This window comes from Rhagoletis zephyria, unplaced genomic scaffold (assembly GCF_001687245.7).
Source record: "Rhagoletis zephyria isolate East Lansing unplaced genomic scaffold, Rhagoletis_zephyria_1.1 Rzeph_scaffold_05858, whole genome shotgun sequence".
Classification (NCBI taxonomy): Eukaryota; Metazoa; Arthropoda; class Insecta; order Diptera; family Tephritidae; genus Rhagoletis; species Rhagoletis zephyria.
The window spans coordinates 14,380-39,384 of record NW_016162941.1 but is presented as its reverse complement, the minus strand read 5'-3'; the positions used below and the strand labels follow the sequence as shown (position 1 = coordinate 39,384).

Below are 25,005 nucleotides of genomic sequence, written 5' to 3'. Positions count from 1 at the left end.
CGAACTTAGACTTTCTTACTTGTTGATGTTGAAATTGTACTTAAAATCGTCAAATTGTAATATAGTACTTTTTAAAATTAATTGTACTGAAAAAAGTGCAATCGTACTTAAAATATCAACACTGATCTTCACCCCAAAGCTTTTCTGGAACTCTTCAACTCTTCGACGTGGAGAACACGGTAACAGATCGCTGGGTACCAGACCACTGCGGTATCTTATTTATTTTCTCATAGAATTGAAGTGAGTTCGTGGACTCTGTTTGTTTATATAATGACTTCGAATATAATGACTTCGAAGTGGCTTAACGCAGAAGGAAACTGTGGAGACAGAATACACTGGGCTTCACTGATTTTTTTTATGCTGATTACGAATGCGTAAGTAAAAAGTTTTCATCAGCTCCAAATTTTGAGAAAAACGAGGTCAAATTGTCAAAAAATTGGCAATATTTAAGAACCTCTAACAAAGAAACAAGATTAGATAGAACTTTCCACTTAGACTTAAATTAAAGCTAGAGCTCTCGGTTACTATCTCTAAAAATACCATAACTGCACCTTGACCTTATTATGGTCACTTATAGTCATTTATTTGTCCTACAATATCAAAAGTCTTTCGAATTACCTTGCCATCTCTCTTTTGTTTGCCTTACGAAAGCCTTTTTGCTATCTTAGCAGGAATTGCCTTATTAGTCTTTCGAAAGCCAGTAAAAAGCTTTCAAGATAGTTGCCAGCATTGAAAATTGTCTTATGAAAGATTCTTGTCTTTGCAAAGTCTGCGGTGAGTTGAAAGACAGTTGCCAGAATTCCCCTGTTAACTTTAATTTTGATTTTTAAATCATTGTTCACTAAATTTTTTTCCGTTCATTAATAGTTGAAATAAACATATGAAAAAAATAAAATTGTTATACTCCTTTAGGTCCAGACAGCCGATTAAGAATTATAAAAAAGTTGCAACTTTTCGAGTTAGACATGAGCACATTTTGTGGCCTTTTATAGCCTTTTTACAGTCCGCGACGGTGATCGAATTTGTTTCATATGAAAGTAGAGCTTTAATGGCCGCCAGAATGTCTATGTAAATGTTTATTTGCTCGCTTATTGGGTTAATTTCTTGCAGTATCTCTGCCGCTTCTTTTGTTATAAAGACCTTGGCTTGGGAGATATTGCAGTGATCTGGTAGCCTAAAGAACCAATGATTTTCCAGTTCTGTGCATTATACTGCAGGCCCGCCTCCTTCGTCCATTTTAGAACCGTATGTGAAGATATGCGTTGCGTTCCCTTTCCACTCCACGCCCTTATGCCAACCATCAACTGCTATTGTAGCTTCTAGAAACCTTTCGAAACCCAGTCGCGGTATCAGGTAGTCTATTCGACCGGTTAAGGATGGACGCTATACTACTGTGACCATACGTTATGAATTCAAGCTGAAGGGCGGGATAAAGCCTCGCGGCAGATGTAAACGCCAGGATCTTGGCTACCAAGTCTGGCTGGTGGCATATGTACGATTTCGTGGAGCGCCGCCGTCGGTGTTGTCCTCAAGGCACCCGTTATACTGATCATTTAGAGCCTGTTAACACTGTCCCGTCTTTTAAAGTCTATCTGCTTTTCCTTTGCTGTTCGCCACACCAGTGCTCCATAAAATAGTATTGACTTAAAGATTTCCAAGAATATCCAGTGCGAAAGAGCGGGAGAAAGTCCCCAAGTGCAGTCAAACATCCTGTTAAATGTATACAGTTCTGCCGAGGACTTCCTCAGCCGCTCCTCCGCTTTAACCCTCCACGACATTTTGCTGTCCAGTACGATTCCAAGGTACTTCGTGGTTCGCTTTGATGGAGTAGTGGTGCGATCTTGTATTTCCTAGGGAATAATACTAGGTCAGCCTTCGCTTCGTTAACGCTCACACCCTGAGGGTCCCAGTGAGCTCAGATACATTAGACATTTACTGCTTATGATAACTTAGCATGGCTGGTCCTCCTTCTATGTTTCTCCGTAATTTATTTACCACAAACGTCCATAGACGCTGTGATAGCACCCTCCCTGTTGTGTGGCTATATGGACGTCTCGCATGCGCTCAGATGTTTCTACAGCCTAACATGTTGCTTATCCAAGCCCGAAGGGTAGGATGTGTCCCTATCAAGGTGATCCTTTCTATTAGAGCTTGTTTTGAGACGTTATTAAACGCTCCCGCTATGTCAAGGAACACTACTAAAGCATATTCTGCATATTTAATGGCTCCTTCTATCCGTCCAACAACATTGCGGAGAGCTACTTATGTCGTCTGATTTGCCTTTAGTGTAAGCGTGCTGAGCTTTCGAGAGTTGTCTCTTATCTAAATGTCCTTTGATGTGTATGTGTGTATATCTATTAGCCGTTCCAGGGTTTTCAGTAGAAACTGAACACACATCATTTCTGACCACCCGAAAAAATTTCAAACAATAACATTTACATACAAACATGGTTATGATAATCTTTATTTAATAAAAGAAACATAAAAGAATAAAAAAAGACGATGAAAAAAAGGCATAAATCAAGACAGTACACATATGTACATATCTACATATTTACGTAAATACTTATGGGTACTAGTTTTTTATGATTTCTTGCTATAATGTAGTTCTTTCCAAAGCTGGTGATGACGCGTTGAAACTACAAACCGCAACTGTACAGCGCAAATTTCGTAGTTGATAGCAACTAATGGAATCCAAGCCAATTTTTTTTAACTTTATTTTCTATTTTTTATTTGTCATTAAGTTCTTTTTTGGTCGGAACTAAGTAAGTATGTACACAAAACCACGCGTGCAGAAATCACCACTCAGTCTATTTTAGTATATTTTTTTCCTTAATAACAATGCAGATTATTAGTCGAATTTGAATTTATCGGGATTTTTTGGATTTTTTTTAGAACAAGATATTAGCTAGTACGGCATTGCGTACTGCTTAAAATTAGCATAAGAACCAGTACCGGTAAAGTCATTCGTCTGCTTATTGTGCAAAATTAAACAAAAGGCGGCGAAATGCATATAAATATGCCGGCGAGCAGTAGTAAGGTATTAGTTTGAATCGCTTGATTGAGTGAAGTGCAGACAACAGGGATCTACATATATTCAAAATGGTTAGTGTGAAGTGTCAAGTGTATACTATTTGAGCATAACTTCTAAAGGGCGGCTTTTGAAAAATAACCTTGCTGAGAATTTAATTAAATAAATAAATGCGAATAAATATAAGCAGTGCTAAAATTTCTTTTCGAAAATTTAAGGAACGAAAAAGAAATTTAAGTGCTCTTAAAGGAAATTTCGGTCCTCCAAATTCCTTTCTTTCTAATACAAATCTTTCTTTTTTCTCATTTCCTACAGAAACTCTTTGCCGCCATCGTATTTGCCGTGTTTGCGTGCGTTGCTGCCGATGTCAGCCACCTGAGCAATACTTACCTGCCGCCATCGCAAGGCGCTGCTAGCTCAGTTTCTTCAGAGTACCTACCTCCAGCGGCCAGCACACAACATGCTTCTTACTCGGCGCCAAGCTACTCGGTAGCTGCTTCGGCACCAAGTGTGTCTTACTCGGCTCCAGCTCGCTCCGTCTCTTACTCTGCGCCAGCTGCTTCTGCGTCTTACTCAGCACCAAGCTACTCGGCCGCTGCTTCAGCCCCAAGTGTGTCTTACTCGGCTCCAGCTCGCTCCGTCTCTTACTCTGCGCCAGCTGCTTCCTACTCGGCACCAAGCTACTCAGCTGCTGCTTCAGCTCCTAGTGTATCGTACGCCGCTCCATCCCGCTCTGTGTCATACTCAGCTCCAGCTCCAGCTGCTTCCTACTCGGCTCCAAGCTACTCAGTCGCTGCTTCAGCTCCTAGTGTATCGTACGCCGCTCCAGCTCGCTCTGTGTCATACTCAGCTCCTGCTCCAGCTGCTTCCTACTCGGCTCCAAGCTACTCAGTCGCTGCTTCAGCACCTAGTGTATCGTACGCCGCTCCAGCTCGCTCTGTGTCATACTCAGCTCCTGCTCCAGCTGCTTCCTACTCGGCTCCAAGCTACTCAGCCGCTGCTTCAGCACCAAGTGTCTCCTACTCTGCTCCCTCAGTCAGCTACAGCGCTCCCGTCGCTGCTGCTTCGGTCTCCTCACCTTCATACTCCAGTATTGACACTCAGTATGGTTCCAACGGCGGTTACATCTACCGCAGACGTCATTAGAATAGCAATTATTCTAAGTAACTATGTGTTCAATAAGAGATATTTTTACTAAAAACGAAATAAAAACGCAATTTTTACACTTCTGAATTCTATGCATTTCATTCCAAAACTTTATTCTCAGATCCATTAGGTGAAAATGCACTCTGTGGCATTATCGGTAATTCGAGATACAGAATATTTTGCTTCTGCTTGAGCTTCAAATTTGCTAGACTTTCACGATTGCGAAAGTAAATTGGTTGTGAGCTAACTTCGGCGGTTGCGATCAAATCGATGGGTTTGTTAACGTGTCCACCCATAACGCCCTGGTAGGGCCAGTCGGTAACAAGCTGAAGGCGATGCCGAGTTATCAGCTCCGTAGGCTTGACATAGATGTGAGGGGGTGCGTTATCTCCTGGTCGCGGATAGAAGTATATATGCTCCGTCATTGGCTCATGCACCGTTTGCGTTGATACGGAAGTGATGAGCAAGTAAAATGCGAAGACGATGAGCTGCATCTACAAGAAATACCATATTGTTTACATTGGAAATATTTTTTGTGATGAAATGAAGTTTTCTACTACCAACCTTGTTATGCCGAACACTTCCTGCGCGTATAGCCAACGTTCCAAACGCACAAGAATCATCCAACTAAGCCTTTCTGCTCGTCTTCGCATATCTTTTATACGATGCGTGCGTTAATTTCCTCATTTTCGCTGTTTTCTTCCCTGCTTTTCTACGTTACAAGCAAAGAAAAACAAAAACACGTACAAAAAAAAACGAAAGTAATTAAGCCAATTGGCGCGTAAAACGCTGTTTAAACTCGGTCACACGCTACGTCGGCACTGGAACGCGCTTTGTGGCCTACGGAGCTGTTGCCGGCCTGCCTGCCAAACTGCCGTCGAAAGTCGCCACCAGCAAGCGTGCGACCGACACCCAACGGTGGTCGGGTTTAACAAGTTTGCGCAGTGTCTACCTGCGGACGCTGAGGATTTTTTCGCTTTTTTCTACAAAGACTTTTTGCTTAATTCTTACTTTTTTCTTGTTGCAGTTAACCTTAATTCTTAAACGCTTTTGGTTCTTTGCAATAACAACACCCAATAAGTCGCTTCGTCTTTGCTTGGAAGCGTGGCATTTGTTATTGCCAAAAAAATTGTTTGCAATGAATTAAGAAATACTTCGACAAGTAAGTTTGAGTTGATACAAAAAAATTAAATTAAGAATTTGACACAACGAATATTTAATTGCAATATGTAAATAAGTTTTTTATTCTTACATAATGGAGCTTTATCGGGCGTACTTTCTAAATGTGAATTAAAATTTTTTGTGACTAACGGCACTATACAAAAAAATCGAGATGAACAAGTAGCAGGAACATTTCGAGTTGTTGATTTCATTTTCGGAACAACTTTCACATCCACAGCTGTAAAGATTTGTTAAAAAAAATTAATTTATTTCAGCAGGTTTGTGTTTTATGTAAATGCATTTTAATTTAATAAAAGTACAAATCTGTTATTCCAACTTTTCAAAGCTACATATGTATTCCGAACAAAAAAAAACATTATATATATATATGTATATGTATGTATGTAAATGTTCTATACCAAAATGGACGGGGTTCACACTTCATGTGTTTGATTTGTTTCAAATTTTTAGGGTCGATGGATAAACATAAATAATAAATAAATATGAAATTTGAGCTTGATTGATAAATTTTTAAAAACTTTACAGCACAAAAACATAAAGAAAATTCTCTATGAAAAGAAATATTTTTTAATTATTTTTCCTGAAAAATTTTTCATATACAATTTTTTTTTATAAAAAAAAATAGTTTTTGAAAATATGCCATCTCTAAAAAAATGGAAAAAGTCACAATGATAGCTCTGAGTATTGCGCAATATTTAAGTATAGTGTTATTGNAATTTTTAAAAACTTTACAGCACAAAAACATAAAGAAAATTCTCTATGAAAAGAAATATTTTTTAATTATTTTTCCTGAAAAATTTTTCATATACAATTTTTTTTTATAAAAAAAAATAGTTTTTTAAATATGCCATCTCTAAAAAAATGGAAAAAATCACAATGATAGCTCTGAGTATTGCGCAATATTTAAGTATAGTGTTATTGGTTGTACTCTACAATAATTTGAGTTATGAATTTTTTACACCGAAGTTGAGTAAAATAAGTACATACATACATACATTTTATCGAACGGCTCATCTTGTATGGCGATTGAACAGCCAGATATTGCTATTTATAAGGACACAATTATATTTCAAACTTTATTTTTTCGCTTCACTTGAATAGGTATATATATTTCCCTCAAGATCCAAAGTTATACATATCTGGACTTGTGAGCATCAGAGAAATTTAATTTTTATCTCGTTTTGAAGAATGATTAATTTTGAAGAAAAATTATGCTTATTATTTTGATTCACTTGAATAGGTACAGTGGTTTTAACACAAGGAAAGGTTTAGATTGAACCAACAAAGCAAAGGCGAAGCTACGTACTTACATATATTCTTATATTTGAATCGGACATAAAATTAAACTCTACTTCTTTACGGCGATAAGTCCAATCAAATAATCATGTTCAGGCATTCCTTCTGCTGTCTATTACAATGAANTTATGCTCATTATTTTGGTCCACTTGAATAGGTACAGTGGTTTTAACACAAGGAAAGGTTTAGATTGAACCAACAAAGCAAAGGCGAAGCTACGTACTTACATATATTCTTATATTTGAATCGGACATAAAATTAAACTCTACTTCTTTACGGCGATAAGTCCAATCAAATAATCATGTTCAGGCATTCCTTCTGCTGTCTATTACAATGAAACTCAAGCAGATTCTTATCTAGAGTGAGCTAATCTTTTTGCTGATTTCTTCCGTTCAAACTTTGAAGTAGACACGGACTTGGGTTGGGAGTGACACTTGAATAAAAATGCCCCAGTAAATTTCAGGGCATTAACCTAATTGCTTCCTGATGTAAAAGATGGAATTCGGCTCAAGGCATCTACATATAAAGGCTGATGTAGGCGAGTTATCTTCGTATCGCGCGATCTTTTAATTATTTTTATAATTTTTCGGTATTTTTATCATCATTGTCTTCTGTTACCACTCAAAACTAATGCACAAAACACGTTGTTGTGGTGTAACGGCTAACATAGCCCTTAATTGTGCTCAGGATCAACTAACGGTAGGCCTAGGAAGCTTCAAGTTTTGATGGCGTCGAACCAGAGGGAGAGGGATGTTAGTTGAGTTAGATTGAGTGGTCATGTCAAGAGGTGGTTGTTGTCATGGGGGGATTGTCAGAGCTACGCGGGTCTGTCGTGACACAGGAGGTGATTGGACACTGATGTCGGCATTCACGCGACTTGACTTATAAATTACCTCAATGGTGCCCTCCATAGCCAATTCATCAGCTATGGAGTTTTCAGCTAATGACACTGTGCTCTGGAGCCGCCTGATTTGGAATTTACTGACGCGATCGACGGAGAGAGAAGTTAGTCATTCTGAGACCAGTTTCGATTGTACCTTGAGCGATCCTTGAGCCCTTAATGCCAATTTATATTCCAATCGGAATTTGACTGGAACTGGTCTCTCGATAGCCTTCTTAACAGCGGCCACTTCTGCCTGAAATACGCTGAGGAAATACGGCAGTTTTAACATGAGATTTTCAGAGTTCCAGGCAGAACATACATCCTCCTAATTAACCGTCCAACGATAAAATCTTAATGGAGAGGTAACGGTAGATAAGATTATTTATTACAAAAATTTATTAATAGAGACGTAAATTACTCCAATATTACCTTTTACTTTTTTAATTTGTTTGTTTTCTTTATGTTTGAATAGCACATAATTATCTGTAGAAAACACAGAGAGCCATGTAGGTATGTATGTATGTATATACCTCAGACCTTCTTCTGTCCGCCCATTGATCAGCGCTAGGAACTCAATATTTTAATTCAAGTTTGAAGTTTGAATTTTAAACTAATTCAATAATGAATTAGAACTATAATCTGAATTGGCATGGGAAATGGCTAACGCTGACGAGATGACATGATAAGATCAGTTGCGTCATGGCTCTTTGGGATCTACCTTATGGGCAATAGCGCCGGCGTTGCAAGACGTGCCGGAGTCGCCGCCGCCGCCGATTCTTTTCGAAGTTGACCACGCCGCCGCAACAAAGCTTGTCGGCGTAAACCTATAGTACGCATAGATGATGATGCTCCGGAAAAAAGATGTTTCGACTCGGCATCCATGGGTGGATAACAAAAGCAATGAAGCCCACGAATAAAGTGGAAAGACCGGCAGTAGTGCACCTAAATGAAAAGCAGTTCGGCCTAAAATACACAACTTGGAAAATTAACAGATACTTTGTGTAATCAGCCAAATCTGGCAGAATGAGGGGTATGTAAATAGATGTTGCATGTTGTCAGGGGCGCCTGCTGTTCGTTTGGAGATTTTTAGCGATCGAACTTAGCGAGAGCTTATGCTGGAATCCACCTGTTGCCTGCACTTGGTGTGTACCGCTAGCATAACTTCGGAAAGGAGAGAAACGGTTGTAGTGCCGTAGGAATAAGCAAATCTTTTAAGTACAATTTTCCCAGTTGGGTGTTAATCTTCGTTCGGAGTAAACGGTTGATTTTTAGTAAAACAAGATTGATGCTAAGGTGTGGTCCACACTTAAAAGAGGCCAAAGTTTGCAGCCTTTTATAATAAAAGCTATTTACTACACTTTTACAAACACATATTTTAACTTACAAAATACCAAAATTAGTTGATGTTAATCACTTTCTCTCAATTCGAAAAAATTTTATTATACATACATATTCTCGGGGTAACAGCTTTATTTCGTTTATATGTATGTACCCGTAAGTATCGTTTACATAGTTACGGTTGAACAGCTGAAAATCTTTATTGCAAATGCTCAAGGTTTAACGCATAAGCGCACCCAGTAAATAGTTCAACGGTTCACAGACTGTGCAGAAAATAAAAAGAAAAATTTTTCCCATGACTTCTGCGTATGCGCACCGGGGGTTAGCTTGTTTCTTCTCGCACATAAACTAAAATCGCACCGACTGTCTCAAATTTCAATTAGCTAATAAAATAATTCAATTTAATCGAAATGCCAAATAAAAGTAGCACTTAAGAAATTTAAAACATTAACTACTAATTGTTTTACTAATAAATTGTGCTTAAGCTTTTATTTAATAGTTGTTGGTTATTAGTATGTAATTACTTTTAGAGCTTCTGCTAAAACGCAATTTAATTATTTAAAATGAACAAATAAATAATAGACAAATGAGCTGATGCTTGGTTGGGTAATTAAGCGGTGCCGAAATAAAGCAGCACGACCAGTCATAACCATCTAAGCCAGATCAGATCAATTGGATTGGGTTCAATCGGTCGACACTCAATTTGCAGCTTTTCATGAAGACATGAATCTATGTGTGTATGTATGTGCATACACATGTATTAAAATTTTACTAAAATTATTTGCATAGATATGTCAGTATACAAATAATAACTATTTATGGCCTGTCAAAATTAAAACAAGTTTTTCAGCTACCTTCTGTTCTTTTGGGATGCATTACTTTTTCTTCTTCTTTGCGAATTCAGTAATCTTCAGCATGCCATCGGTTTTCGAATTTTATACTTTCGTTGGAATTCTTAATCAATCTTGTCGAATCAGGTGAATTGCTGTGATCCTAGGTTTTAATGAGCACCCCCTTCCATTACTTCTTATCATCGTTCGAAATGTATACAAGTTAGTACCCAATTGTTCTGCTAGTATTCGTTTAATTGGTTTTAAATACATATTTCACAAGAAACTCGTTTAGATTAATGAAATAACTCTGCAATTCTCTAAGCCACAAAAAAATTAAATTAAGATGCAGAACACCTTTTACAAACAAGTAACGCAGCGTTTAAATCTGCCCATATCTCCCGCTAGATGCGATTTTAATAGATTCTCGTATAAAAGTTGCACGAATTCTCGAAATCATTATCAGTTCCACATTTGGAGTTAACCGCCTTAGAGGTCCGACTAAAAATGGTAAGTGCAAAGGACACGAAAAAACCATTGGAATGAATATTCAGTCAAAAATTTCGTATGATTTTTATTCACAGCACATCTTGGCTTTTGTCACAATTATTGCCCTCCTGGGCTCAAACGTTAACGCTGAAGTTAGCAACGCTTATTTGCCACCCAAAGCCTCGTCTTCCAATTCGTATAACACCTACGCGGCGCCATCTGTGTCCCACGCCAGCTTCGCACCAGCGTCATCCGCTGGTTTTTCGGGCGGTTTCGGCGGTAGTGGCGCTGCATCCAGCGGTCATGCTTCCTACGCCGCATCCCCTTCGGCCTGGAGGGATGGCGCTCATGTTGCCGCTGCCTCGTATTCAGCTCCCGTGTACTCAGCTCCAGCTCCCAGGCCAGTACTACATTCTGCTCCAGTTGCCGCTGCCACGTATTCAGCTCCAGTCTACTCTGCACCAGCTCCCAGGCCAGTAGTACATTCCGCTCCAGTTGCCGCTGCCTCGTATTCAGCTCCCGTGTACTCAGCTCCAGCTCCCAGGCCAGTACTACATTCTGCTCCAGTTGCCGCTGCCTCGTATTCAGCTCCAGTCTACTCAGCACCAGCTTCCAGGCCAGTAGTACATTCCGCTCCGGTTGCCGCTGCCTCGTATTCAGCTCCAGTCTACTCAGCGCCTGCTCCTCGTCTAGTAGTACATTCCGTTCCAGTAGCCGCTGCCTCCCATGCAGCTTCCGTCTACTCGGCCCCAGCTCGTAGCCCAGTTGCTGCCGCATCGTACTCTGCTCCTTCGTATTCCGCACCATCCGTTAGTTATGGCAACAGTGGTGCTGCCTCTAATGCAGGATACTCTTACTCAGCTCCTGCTGCTGCGGCTTCTATTCCACAAGTCGCCTATGCAGCTCCAGCTCCTGCAGTTCGTACCCAAATTTCTGCCCCTTCGAACATTCAAGAAATCGTAGCTGCCGGCTCTTCGAACTACGACACTAAGTACGCAGCCAATGGTGGTTATGTGTACCGTTACAGACAGAGGAGGCTGTAATCTTTTTTTTTACGAAATTATCCAGTATTCTTCTTTAATGCTGTCCAAATGTTTTGGTCAGCAATAAAAGACTTAACGAAATGTAAATAAATAAAAATGATGGAATATACAAAAATAATCGGATATTTACTCCACAACCTTACACATAGAACTTCCTGTTCTCCTTCCTCCAGCGAGTACTGTCGTTCAACCCGGTAGACTAGCTTACAGCCAGATTCTTCAGCACCTCCCGTATTTGTGCCCACACCCCCGCAGAAGAGAAAGACGAGGTGTTCGAAAGCCTTTTCTATGTGCGCTTGAAGTGCATTAACGGGCGATACCCTCGCCATAATAACAAAACCACGTCAGACGATTTGAATGCCAAGGTGGACACGGTAGCCTGCCGCCCTGTATTGCTATAGACTGCCAGTTGTTTGGACGTATTTACTTCCATACGTGAGAAGACGCTTCAACAAACCGAAAGATGGAAGTAGTGGAATCACGTCTCAGTGGAAAGGCCAAACGTCAAGTGATGCACAACCTTCAAAGCCATTGGTCCCAAAGATGCTGTGGTTATATTCCCACTGTTGTTTAATTTCTAACACTCACGATTGGCAATGGTTTTCTCTCTCCGGCCTTTCCCGCTTCTCTAGTGCACGGAGTCTTACACTCTTCCTACCGACGGTTAAAAACCTGACAATTGAGTCACCTTTGAAAGTGTGCTCTCCTTCTTCGCTCACACAAACGCAATTGTCAATACAGTACAGAGCTAAAACAAGATCCTCAAACCGCTAGCCGGTAGCACTTGGGGTAAAGATATAGAAACTTTGTTGGCGACATAGAAGGCAATTTGCCGGTGGACTCAGTAGATGAAGTTCCAAACTTGCCGAAATACCGCACTCCGGACGGCAACGGAATGCATTCTGACATCGACTGAACACCACCTTTACAGCAGACTTCTAAGCTCCCGGTAATGAGCAGTTTCATCTCCCAGGCACAGCAGAGGGCATCCTTATGAACACAATTAACAACTGGATGCTGTGGCTCAACTCTTACTTATCCAGACTCGATCCGGAAACCGAAATATTCTCAAGTTACAATATCGAGTTGATTTAAGGCAGTGGCCTGATATTCGTTGATGCATATTCAGGAGTAGTTAAACTTATACATTATTGTAAAAAGGTCGATTTAAAAAATAAAGAATAAAAATTCTTTATCTGACTTTAAAATTTGCTAAGTAAAAATTGTGCAATGACAAAATCCATGCTCTTTAATAAAAAGTGGAAACTGTGGATACCAAACCATATTAAAAATGCTGAAGGTCATTTAGTTCAAATATTTATTATCTTTTCACCAATTCGAATAAAAAAGAAAATGTAGCGCTTAGGGAATCGCAAAAGTATTTCCCTAATAAATGTATCCACCATTTGCCGCATACTGGGTACCGAGACTGGATGATGAAGTCGAAATGGATGTGGCTGGCGCACTGTATGACACCGCAGGAGCTCTGTAAGCGGGCGCTGGAGCGCGGTACGAACCAGTAGAGATACTGCCTGACGAAAAAGCTGGCGCCCTGTAAGTAGCAGCTGGGGCGCGGTAGCTACCAGTAGCTGGTGCACTATAGGTGGCAGCGGGTCTTTGATACTGAACCGCTGGAGCACGATAGGCCGGAGCAGAAGCACTATATGAATTAGGAGCTCTATGTGAAGCCGACAAACCGCTGTGATTGACGGAAACGGGTACGCTATAGACTGGAGCTGGAGCAGGAGCGCGATATACATTTGCCGAAGCTGGTCTTTGCACTGTAGCAGGGGCAAGATATTGCCTCGATGGTGCTGCGGGTACTGAAAAGCCGGACGATACACTTTGCGATAAAAATGGTGCACGATATTGGGTGGGGGCCGGAGCATGTTGTTGAACGACTGGGGCATTGTAGGTAGCCGCCGGTGCACGATAAGATACTGCCGGCGCCGAAGGTGCGCTATAACTTGCAGATGGAGCACGATATGAGCTCACTGCTTGCTTTTGGACTGCCGCTGGAGCAAGGTATTGTCGCGATGGTGCAGCAGGCACTGAAAAGCCACTTGTACGTGACGAGGAACTAAATGAGCTCGATGGTGCTGAGTAACGATGAGCGCTGCTGCCAGCACCGTTCGAATATCCTGTAGCCGCATTAAACGTGACGGTACGAGATCCCGATGAGGGAGGCAAATAGTTACGCGACAAATGCGAGACATCTGCGTTGATGCATACAACCATAGCGAGTAAAGTGATGCTGACTAATGAATTCTGGAAGTACATATAAGGAGAAGTTGTGAAAATCCTACTAAATAATAAATATTATAAATGTGAATATGTATTTGTGAGTTCATGAGTGTGCGAGTATGTTTGTTGCTCTTCCGCGCTAAAACGGCTGGACGTATTTCAATGAAATTTGGTTCGCAAATAGTCTTCACCTGGACTAATATAAAGGATATTCTTCTAACAGAGTTTCCACCTTTTCCAAAAGTTAAAAGACATACTTCATAAGGTTTAATAATATATTACAACAATGTGGGTATCAAACAAAACGCGCTCCAAAACGATTTATTTCGAAAATATACTTTAGGGGTTGCCACCTGTTAGAAAGTTAAAATTGATTAATTAATAAGTTAAATGAAGTATGCCAATATGGGCGATAATCAAATGCGATTTAAGACCTTAATTACACCTGTGAGAAGTTGAATTTCATAAAGTTGAGCGCCGTCTTTTTTACTGCGAATAGAAAAAATTTAGCTAGTGCGTGCACCGCTAAAAAGTTTAAAATAAATAATAATGTGAATAAATTCTCGCACACGCGGAATCGAAACATTTCTCTTCGCGGCGATTTTTATTTTCGGCGCAAAACTTCTTTTCTTTTCTCACTAACTTCTTTTCATCCGCTCTCTGCCGAAAGTGTAGTTCAACTCCGCACAAGTATAAATATGGTCTAAGAAAGCTTTGATTTGAAAATATTTTTTAAAATGGATGCCACTTGTTTAAAAGTCAAATTAAATTTAGTCAAACACTTAAATTAAACATTACAAAATGATGTCAAGTCAAAAAAACGAACCTCAGCAGGGCTTTGCTTCGAAAATATTTTTGAAAAAGCTTTCCACCTGTTTAAAAGCCCAATTAAATTTAATCTGCTGCTTTAATGAAATACTTCAATATGGTTGTCAAAAAAACAGGTTGAGAAATGCTTTACTTTGAACATATTTTGAAGGGAGTTGCCACCTGTTTAAACGTTAAATTCAATTAAACGAAATATTAAAATATATTTGAAAAAACTCAAGGTTGACATGAAAATATGTTTGAATGGTGTCAAGGCCAATTTGCAGACCTAGTACTTAAATCATTATTTCAATCTACAAACTTCGAAAATGGTGTTGAAAATAAAACAGTGTAGCTGAAATTTCATTGCGAATCCGAACATAACACACAATGGATAACCGTTTTAATCTAATATAAATAAAGAAAACACTCGAATTTATAGGACCATTTAAAAAAATTAAATTTTTTTATATACTTACGAACATTTTCATGGCCAATGTTATAATGTAGATTAACTATAAAAAGCCTTTAATTGAAATAGCCTATATAGAATATAGGTGCTAAGAAACATAAAAACTCGATAATCGTACACTGAATACTTGAGCTTTACCGATGGTCTTATTTCTACCTACGAAATCTCTGCCAGGGGTGCATAATCTTCTTTATGATCTTGCAACTACAACATTGGAAATTTGGAAGCATATGTATATCGTCGTTTAAAGTACAAAACCGTGCATCAACAAAATGCAAAACCGCGTATGTGAGGTTGAATAAATTATTTTCTAGAGAGCAAAAGCACTCATATTTCAAAATGGGTCTCTTTGTTATAAAGCAATCGCATTTCTGGCTAGTATATTTCAGAACGAATGGATAAAGATTGAGCCAAGAGCTTGTATGAGTAAATCCAATTTTTGGCAGCAAATGTCAGTTACGCGGTTTTGCAGAATGACGATACGCGGTTTTGTACTTTAAACGACGATTTGTATATACATAGTAAAATAGACATGTTTTTTTGACAAGTTGGCAACCCTAATCGGAAGTATTTTCAAACTTAATCTTTCATAAAACTTATTCGTTTGATACTCATATTTAAATATATCATTAAACATATCTTGTGTATAAGTTAATAACTAAATTCGACCTTTCAAACAGGTGGCAACCCTTTTAAAAAGTATTTCAATTTAAAACCTTCTTGAATCTCATTCATCTGACGTTGGGATGCATATTTGAATTAAGTGATGATTTAAATTGAATTGGACATTTCAAATACGAGGCCGCCCTCCTAAATAAAGTTTTACAATAAAGCCGTTTCAAACTCATTTTGGTTAATATACACCTTTTTGTAATTAACTTAACTCATTAAATAATGTGAACTTAACTTTTTAAACCAGTGGTGAAAAGGTCAAATACCTCCGAGATAATCTAAGTTACGTTTTCTCAAATAGCTTTTAAAATTTATCTGCCCTTCAAAAATATTTTCCAAAACAAAATCTGNAATTAACTTAACTCATTAAATAATGTGAACTTAACTTTTTAAACCAGTGGTGAAAAGGTCAAATACCTCGGAGATAATCTAAGTTACGTTTTCTCAAATTGCTTTTAAAATTTATCTGCCCTTCAAAAATATTTTCCAAAACAAAATCTGTATTTAAAACCTACTTGCGAAAACGGTCCTAAATGTTCAAATTAAAGATTTATTTCCACTCTTTCGTTTGGCACACATATTTTAATATTTCATATAGCTTGTGCATAACTTAATCAAATTCTACTTTTCAAACCGATGGCAATCCTCTTCCAAATAGTTTCAAATTAAAACCTTCTTAAACATCTTTCGTCTAAAAACCCATAATTTTATTTTAAATATGTAGCCTACCTTTATAACCATTATTTTATTTCGACAGCCATATTTTAATACAAAATGCATTATGTGACATAATTTATGTCTGACACATTTTGAAGAAATAAAGACTACCAAAAAGTTAGAAAACTCATCCATTTCATTAACCTTATTGAAATTGAAGATTGTGTGATGTATAGGGTCACAATTTAGCCATAAGGTTCATTGTGATATCACTAGCGTGACCTGATGTGCACAACATCTACTTTTCCATGTTAAGGATCCATTCATATTCCCGTATACAGAGAAGACGGCCGTGAATAATCAAAGATTTTTAGTTATGGAAATGGAGAATAAGATAAAGATGATGAAAATTAAAGGAGAGAGTGAAATAACTCTTAGCAGACGACGTAAATATTAACGTCAGGCAATAACTGTTACCAAGCAACTTGAAAAATAAACGTTGGCTTATAACTCTTATCGGCGAAACAAAAAATATTTAGCTCAACCTTAAAGAAACTAGTTGGTCAGGAGGGCCTGTCGATAGCTTTTCGGTCGAACATAGGGTCAAAATTCCAAACTAATAAAATGGCTATACCGAACTATATTGCGTTTGGTGGCCAAAACGCTGCCAAAAAACTGACGTTTCACGTCTGAACAAGGAGCAATAAGAAGGTTTCTTACCGCGGCCTAAGAGTCGATCCTAGGCTGGACCCCACTTCAAGCATCAGCATCTTTGCAAAAAGGAATTTGCATATGCAAAATTCTGACAGTACTTTTAAAAACATGGTTTACCTGAACTAGATCCCAGATATGTACAGTGGTACACAGACGGATCAAAATTGGTGGGCAGAACAGGAGCGGGTGTCTTCGGACCAGGTAGCAAACTTCCTATTGCAATGGGTACTTGGTCAATGGTTTTTCAGGCTGAGATATCTACTACCAATCTCAATTTCTGCAAAACTGAACCGTGAAAAGGGTTTTAAAGGCGCGTTTATAGTTATATTTTCAGATTGCTAGGCGGCCATAAAGGCCCTTTCCAATAGGACGATCACTTCCAAGCACATCAAGGGGTGATTTGGCACTATTAAACTCTTGTCGCCAAAGAACATGGTATTACTGCTGGGTACCAGGACACTGCAGGATCGTGGGTAACGAGGCCGCCAACGATTTGGCAAGGGATGGCTCATCTTCCGTACTTGTGGGACCGGAACCGCTTTGCGGACTCAGAACGCAGTAAATCTTGGGGAGAGGTAGACTTTTAGTTATCATTTCACTAGGAAAGACATACATCTTCTGAACAGAGTCGATATCAATTTGCTTGTGGGCTATCTGACGGGCCATAATCATCTGCGCTCTCACATGCACCGGATTGGTATTTCCACAGACAGCGATTACCGTGATTGCCTTGAAGACGAGGAGACGTCAGAGCACATTATGTGTGCATGTGTAAGACTGCAAAGCTTGTTATTTAGCTTAGAGTCATCGCTTAAAGTTGAGATGCAGCCGGGGTCGAGCTTTTACACTGTACCTTTCGCTCACAAAGAGAACTATTTTCGAAAACTTATTATCAAAGCAGGAAAGTACGATTTTTGCCTAGTATCATTTTAGCTGGAGTGAAATTTGTCGCAAGAAGGACGCATCAGGAGCTTTGCTGGGGTTAGAGGGACAGGCTCCGTACCCATTTTGTTCTGGACGTGCTTTTGGCCAGCATTCGTCAGCACACAGCAATGTTTTTTTCCAATTTTTAATTTAGGAAGCCAAAGGATATTTAGAAATCCATAATAAAACTCTGGTCACGAAAAGTATCCAGTTATGCCAAGAATTTTAGATAGATTTAATTTTTTTTTGAATTTGCAATGCAAAAATCACTTTGTTATCTTATTCATGTCATTATGACATTATGTATGTACAAGTTTGTGTATTCAAAATTCAGATTTTTTTTTCACATTAAATTCTCAAACTATTATTCACTTGGTTCGCAATTATTTGTTGTGCATAATCACACATTTCTCAACGAAGCGTTCAATCTAAGCACCAAGTTACATTATCTAACGCATTTTTATGCATTTTTTATGAAATACTAGTTGGCAATAAGCATACATATGTATGTACGTTTGTATGTTTCTTCCCATGCTCCATACCACTAACCATTTTAGCACTAATTTCTACACGAAATCTCCAGTAGTAGATAGTCAATCTCTGTACTTTGTTTGAGAGGCGCGTTACGTTTTTTCGTACCCGTCCTTTGTGGTTTGCTGGTGAATTAAGAACTGCTGCCGCAACAAAGGTAAACACACCAATTTATACTTGGAAGAAGCTTCAAAATGTTTTTTTTTTATACTTCTAGCTTTTTTCATTTTTTCGCGCGCCTATTTTCCAAAACAAACTTAAAGCTGTGCCATAAAACCATAACACAACAGCACAAACAATGTAAGATAAGCATACCAAGTAACAACATTTATTTATTTCTTATATTTTTTGCAAACTTTTTTTTACTACATTTTGGACGCTGCTGAGCTAATCGGTTTTAGGTTGTCAGTTTGAGTTGCTGTCATAGAGCTTGTTCTTATTGTTATTGCTGTTGTTAATATGCGCGAGAACAGAAGTGTTGATACTTGCCGATCCTCAAGCTCTCACACCCCTCCCAACTCGACTCCCAAGGGTGGCTGCAAAATAAATGCGATCATCAGTGCTGGTGGATAAGAAACCAAACGACTGACCGACACGCCGCCTGATGGGCTGATTGATTGACTGGTTATACCCAAAGCTCGACGCTCAGCGCATGTTGATTATTTATGTATGTATTTGCAGCAGCTGATATTAGCTAGGTACATACATACATACTTACATCTACAATTGCTGCACAGCTTCTTCTTCAATTGAATTCGAAATTTGCATAGATCACAGGTGTCGCGAGAAATATCATAATCGAATTTACATACGTACGTACATAAATATGTATGATCGCCACTAAGGCAGCTAGCAATATGAGTTTTTTTTTTTAAATATGATCTTCAATCAATTAAATTTGCGAATATTCTTTTTATTTATACCCGAGTGCACTTGTGCACAAGGGTGTATTAACTTTGTTCACATAACGGTTGTTTGTAACAGCCAAAACGAATCGAGATAGATATAGACAAATGTATACATAAATGCTCAGAATGAATAGAGAAGTCGATTAAGCCATGTCTGTCTGTCCGTCCGTCCGTCTGTCCGTCCGTCCGTGTACAAAATTGATATAGTGTGTGTAGAGTGTATATCTTGGTAACCGCTGCACCAATTCCGTCCAAACTTAGCACAGTGGTTGGCCTTGGCACAGCATACAAAATGGACGAAATTTTTTAAAATCGGACAATAACTACGCCCACATCCCATATAACGGTAATTTAGAGGAATACAAAATCTTCGATAAATCAGTAAATATTAAAGCTAATTTATTCAAAATTGATGCTTGCAACAATTCTTTACCAAGAAATACGTTTATGATAAAATTTTGGAAAATGGGCGTGGCACCGCCCATTTATGATCACATATATGTATCTCGGTAACCGTTCTACCAAACTCGGTATGGTTATTGTGCTTGCCACATAAAAGCAAAACGTTGAAAATTATTGAAATCGGACTAAAATTGAGGCCGCTTTTCATATAACGGTAAATTTCAGAACTGCTTGAAACTTCAATATTTCGAAATTTAAGGACTCTAATTTACTCAAAATTAACACACCCGGCTTACCTTGTAGCGGTAGCTTTCGGAAAGGTGAAAGTCATATATTTAATACTTGCGCCGGTTATTTAATGTACGGCTCCGCCCGAGCTTAGGCTTTCTTACTTGTTTTTGGATATTTGCGCGTGAAAATTTTGCGATTTTTTCCCTTCAAGTCAATATTTTGTGAGCTATAATGTAAATGCGTCGTAACACGTGATAAGTAAGTTATGGAGCTAGAGCTTTAATTTTGATGTGGCAACACTTTTTATTGTTATTGATTGTAGCATATCGAACATTTGCCAATATTAAACCACCGTTTGTGACAACTCCCGCTGAATGTGAAATTTGCAATCTCATTTGTGGGAACAGCTTATTTCGCTCTATTATAGCTTTTTTTATTTTATTTTTAGCGCCGAGCGCTTATAAGCGGATTGTGCGATTAATCAATTAATATGAGTTATAATAAATTTATTAATTGCGCAGTCCTATTTGGAAATGTGTTAATACAAATATTTTTCAAAAGTGTGAATATATTTTTAAAGAAAATTGGTTGTACATCACTATCATATAAGTGATTTGTGTTTTTTATTATTACCCTGATGGCATTATATCCGTTTTTTGGTTTTAAAAACTAATTTATAACAAGATCTCATTTTTAAAATAAATTATTTTCAAAAATTGCTTTTTCTTTCAGAAATGGCTTTGTTCTTTCTAAACAATCTGGACACCCTGCTCGGTAACTTTTTTATCGATTTCTACCAAGCTATGCTCAATTATACCATTAAGTCTTACTCAGCAAAACAGAAAAAAAAACACTTCTGCTTATCATGCAAATGTATTTTAGACAAAGTTAAAACGACGATATTTGATACCTGCACCGGGTATATAAAGTACAGTTTCGCCCGAACTTATACTTCTTTACTTGTTAATGTCGGTTTTATTAGATTTTCTTTTTAGCTGTCAACTTTTCATGTTCAATGATATTTTGTATTGTATCCAAAATGCATTAAATAGCCACACCTTAAAAGAAAAAATAATAAAAAATAGTAGGAAAAATAACAACAACAGGGAAATACCTTGCATTACGTTGAACAATAAAGTTAATTTAAGCCGGTATTCCGCCGTTAATAATTACTCACTTAAAACATGACACCGAAATAGCAGCTATAAAATAGCAGCGTTTTATTAAAGAGTATTGTAGCGGAGGCGGAGTGGGAAAATGTTTTGACTTCGATTCACCTGGTAGTGGCCAGAAGTGATTCTTGTGCATACGGTTCGAATCGTAGCTAGCTACGTCCGGATATTTACATCCACGTATCCTATGGGTAGCGACGAAACTCCCGTTTGGGAGCGACCTAAAATAAGAAGGCGTTAAAATTCGCGTGCGATGGGTTTGGGTCTCGCCACGTTAAAACCCCGCCCAATGAAAAATACAAACATGCCTGGGATGAGACCCCCCTCTTTTGATGACGACCATGGCAAACGCATAAAGGGCTATGATTTGAATGTCCGGTCCCTTAATGAGGAAGGTGCCTCGGCCCGGCTGGTTGATCCTCGTAATGACAAGAGCTGACATCACCATCATCGCCATCCAATAAACGTGATGGACGGGATAAGGCAAGGTAAAGGAGCGCAAATTCAGTGTTAGATTTGTGGTGGGAGAGAGACTCCGTGGAAGTACGTCCAGCCACCCATCCGCATCAAAGCGAGATTCTTCAACATCTCGCTCATCTCCGCCCATTCCGAGGGCCAAACATCGACTCGGAGCACTCTCTTGTTGCAGCCAAGATATGCACCCGCCTCTGTGCAGCAAAAAATGTGCGCCCAACAACGCAAGGAAACCTTAACGTCGAAAAGCTGCAATGACGACAGACCGCCAATTCATTCGCCCCTTGATCCTTACAGCTGCTTTCTGCGAGCACTCTTCAATAAACCGACATACGTGAGCAGTGGAACCACAGTTCCCGCTAAACAAGTATAGCCGCCGAAGAAGTAGTCGCATTTCTGCGAGCCAGAAAGAACCACGAAGCCGCATTTGCTGGATTAAGAAGAGAGAGGCCGAAATACGTGAATGCGAAGCGCTTGAGATCCTTGCCGACAAGAAATGCGCCCGAAAATTGTATCACAGAGTTAAGTGACTTATGGAATTTGGTATCCCTGCGGAACAAATACGGCTGACCAAAATTACATTGACCAATATCACCAGCTCCGTCAGAAATGGGATAGATCTCCGAAAGCCGTTTGATGCCAAACGAAGTTTCAGACAATGTGAATGTGTGACTTTGTGGGTGAAGCGCTCTGGCACAACACTTTACAAGAGTGGCGTATGCCCGACATTCTCGATAAGAAAAAGGGCTATGTCTGTTCTGCCTTCCCAGGATTAGATAGAGAAGCAACGCGAATGGTGAGCGAGCACAAAACGAAGTATTTGCTGGACTGGACTGAGTAGGCAATTAAGAAGTAAAGTCCTCTTTCGTCGTACAAAGATGACACTCTATAAGTCACTCATCATACCTGTAATGGTGTGTGGTGCGGAGGCATGGTCAATGACAACATCCGATGAGGCGGCTCTTGGAGTATTCGAAAGAAAGATTTACGGGATTTTGCGCCTTGCCGATGGTGAATACCGCAGAGGAGGAGGAAACGCGATGCTGGTAACAGATGAAGAGGAAGGCCGCCGCTGCGTTAGAAAGACCAGGTGGAGAAGGACTTGGCTTCACTTGGCATTTCCAATTGGCGTCAGTTGTTTTGGACTCGGCCAAAATCGCTTAGGCGGTTACAGCGCCAATAAAAGAAGATGAAGATGATCAGGCACACAAGAACCGTTGATTCAGCTTTAAAATGTGTATGTATTCTTATACTTATATACATATAATGTATTCTTATTACTTATCATTATTTCTAGCGGAACTACTTATTCTGAAATGATCTATCATGAATTGCATATTTTGGCTACGCCACTGCTTTGTCGCCTTCTCTACTTGCCATTAGTGTTCTTAAGCTAATCAATATTTCTCCTTTTTTATGTCTCTACAGCCATAATTTTTGCATTTACATACACTTTTAGCAATAAGCAAGACTTAATGCGGATGCAGAAAATGTGATTTCAAAATTAGAATACTGAAAAAATTCTTATATGCCAGAACATTTAGCCAATTCCATATTGAAACTTATGTGTAACCCATCTATCAGACATTCAAGAAGTGCAATAATTTTTCATAATTAGCTTAAACTGCAATTAAATGTTTCTATGAGTTGTCTAAATTAGACAACAAAGTATGTAGTCTATCTTTGTGAACAGATATTAACGTTCGAGATTTTATGAGTAACTAGTTGATGTGTATGAAGATAGAATTGCAATTAATTTCTTGCAGTGATTAATAACATGCATTATAGTGCCATTTTTGTATCATTTCTAGTGTTTATGTAAATAGATATGTATGTACATATAAACATACATACATATTCATATGAGTAAATACATAAATATGAGGCACAAACCGAAGCAAAGCTAATGTGTATTTTTCTTCAGAATAATCATAAAATTTGCACAGATCAATTAACAGACAATGCAACACCTTATTTTATGGCTATAACCATTTCAATTTCAAATGGGATTTTTACTTTACTTCACCACAGTTTCTTGCAGTGAACTAAAACTTAGCTTTAGCTTGATCGAAAATCAAATTACGAGTATTTTACATTTAGAACTTATAATAGGGGAATTCGCTCTTCTGTGTATTAGTTGTATGTTGTGTAATTGCAACTACATGAGCGTGTGATTTGTTGTTGCTAGCGGTACATCAAATACACATGCAACAACAACCACACGCTCTACCAGTTACACTTACGCAGGATACAGCGAATACACAGAAGCGCGAATTCCACTAATATATATGTAAATGAGGCCATCGTAGTGATGCCATCCTGTTTCCTGCTGGGTGAATTAAATGTGAAATAACACAAATTTGCTTTATTTCATTTCTCGTTGAGCAATAAGACCAACTTTTAAACTTAACAATTGAGTAATAAAGCAAAATAGTGCACATAGGTAGTCACCCAGTTACATTTGACAAAAAGTAGTACATGAACAAGTTAATTGGACGGATGTGTAAGTCTACAATTTTGAAAGGGCCCAAAACCTGAATAACTTTATTTTAAAATGAAAAGACCGAAGTTTTGGAAATGACTAATTTCGTATAAAATAAAAAATCGTAAAAAAACTGTTGGGGCATAGATCAAATTGTTTGAGCTGAACACATAGCAGACGGCCCCAACTATCCCTAATTTATAAATATAATTACTGTTATTATTTCACAATTTGATCATAAATTAATTTTAGATATGTTCCCTCGTTTATAATAAGTCAACTTTTGTTAAACAAATATATGGTGTTACTCGACTGAAACTGTCAGTTGATTTGACAGATGTGAACCGAAAAAGTTTGAATGTGATACAGAGATCAGTGAGCCTTAAAACATAGTACATTTAATTCTTGGGAAATTCTTCTTATTTCTAGAGAAACTGACAGCCCCTCCGACAGTTGTAAAGATTCGTAAGGTTTTAATTTGATGTAAAATCGTGACGAGCGTGTCTAAAACCCTTATCAGTAGCATCTTAAAAAATATTTTATTTTTATAAAAATTAACAGTTTACCTCTTTTGGATATTGGGGCACAGTAGAGTCATTGGCAATGACTCGGCAGATATACTCACCGGAAAGAGTGCTTCACAGGAATTCATAGACCCTTTATTGGTCTTCCATGGGGCTATGTTAGGCGAAACTATTATANAAACATAGTACATTTAATTATTGGGAAATTCTCCTCATTTCTAGAGAAACTGACAGCCCCTTCGACAGTTGTAAAGGTTCGTAAGGTTTTAATTTGATGTAAAATCGTGACGAGCGTGTCTAAAACCCTTATCAGTAGCATCTTAAAAAATATTTTATTTTTATAAAAATTAACAGTTTACCTCTTTTGGATATTGGGGCACAGTAGAGTCATTGGCAATGACTCGGCAGATATACTCACCGGAAAGAGTGCTTCACAGGAATTCATAGACCCTTTATTGGTCTTCCATGGGGCTATGTTAGGCGAAACTATTATATCAGATGAAATAAATAATATAAAAAAAACTTTTTAATATACAACGCTTTTATAAATGGA

General features: G+C 38.5%; 3 protein-coding genes across 3 annotated transcripts; 1 reads left to right on the top strand and 2 right to left on the bottom strand.

Annotated features, from left to right (window-relative positions):
• The first annotated feature begins 3,021 nt into the window (after window positions 1-3,021).
• Window positions 3,022-4,261, top strand: LOC108372558 (cuticle protein 16.5-like). The gene is made up of 2 exons (XM_017628283.1): window positions 3,022-3,105; window positions 3,347-4,261. Exons 1-2 carry the CDS (start codon window positions 3,103-3,105, stop codon window positions 4,175-4,177), a joined length of 834 nt encoding a protein of 277 aa, XP_017483772.1. The 5' UTR covers window positions 3,022-3,102; the 3' UTR covers window positions 4,178-4,261.
• LOC108372559 (uncharacterized) lies at window positions 4,249-4,761 on the bottom strand. The gene is made up of 2 exons (XM_017628284.1): window positions 4,742-4,761; window positions 4,249-4,671 (listed from the first exon to the last, which is right to left on the bottom strand). Exon 2 carries the CDS (start codon window positions 4,669-4,671, stop codon window positions 4,276-4,278), a length of 396 nt encoding a protein of 131 aa, XP_017483773.1. The 5' UTR covers window positions 4,742-4,761; the 3' UTR covers window positions 4,249-4,275.
• Window positions 4,762-12,624: 7,863 nt separating this feature from the next.
• On the bottom strand, window positions 12,625-18,405 carry LOC108372557 (cuticle protein 16.5-like). Its single transcript, XM_017628282.1, has 2 exons — window positions 18,278-18,405; window positions 12,625-13,506 (listed from the first exon to the last, which is right to left on the bottom strand). Exons 1-2 carry the CDS (start codon window positions 18,278-18,280, stop codon window positions 12,625-12,627), a joined length of 885 nt encoding a protein of 294 aa, XP_017483771.1. The 5' UTR covers window positions 18,281-18,405.
• Window positions 18,406-25,005: the final 6,600 nt, after the last annotated feature.

What these genes read in the sequence shown, in the direction of transcription:
- LOC108372559 (XM_017628284.1), bottom strand. Translation starts at nt 4,671, where the DNA reads ATGCAGCTCATCGTCTTCGCATTTTACTTGCTCATCACTTCCGTATCA.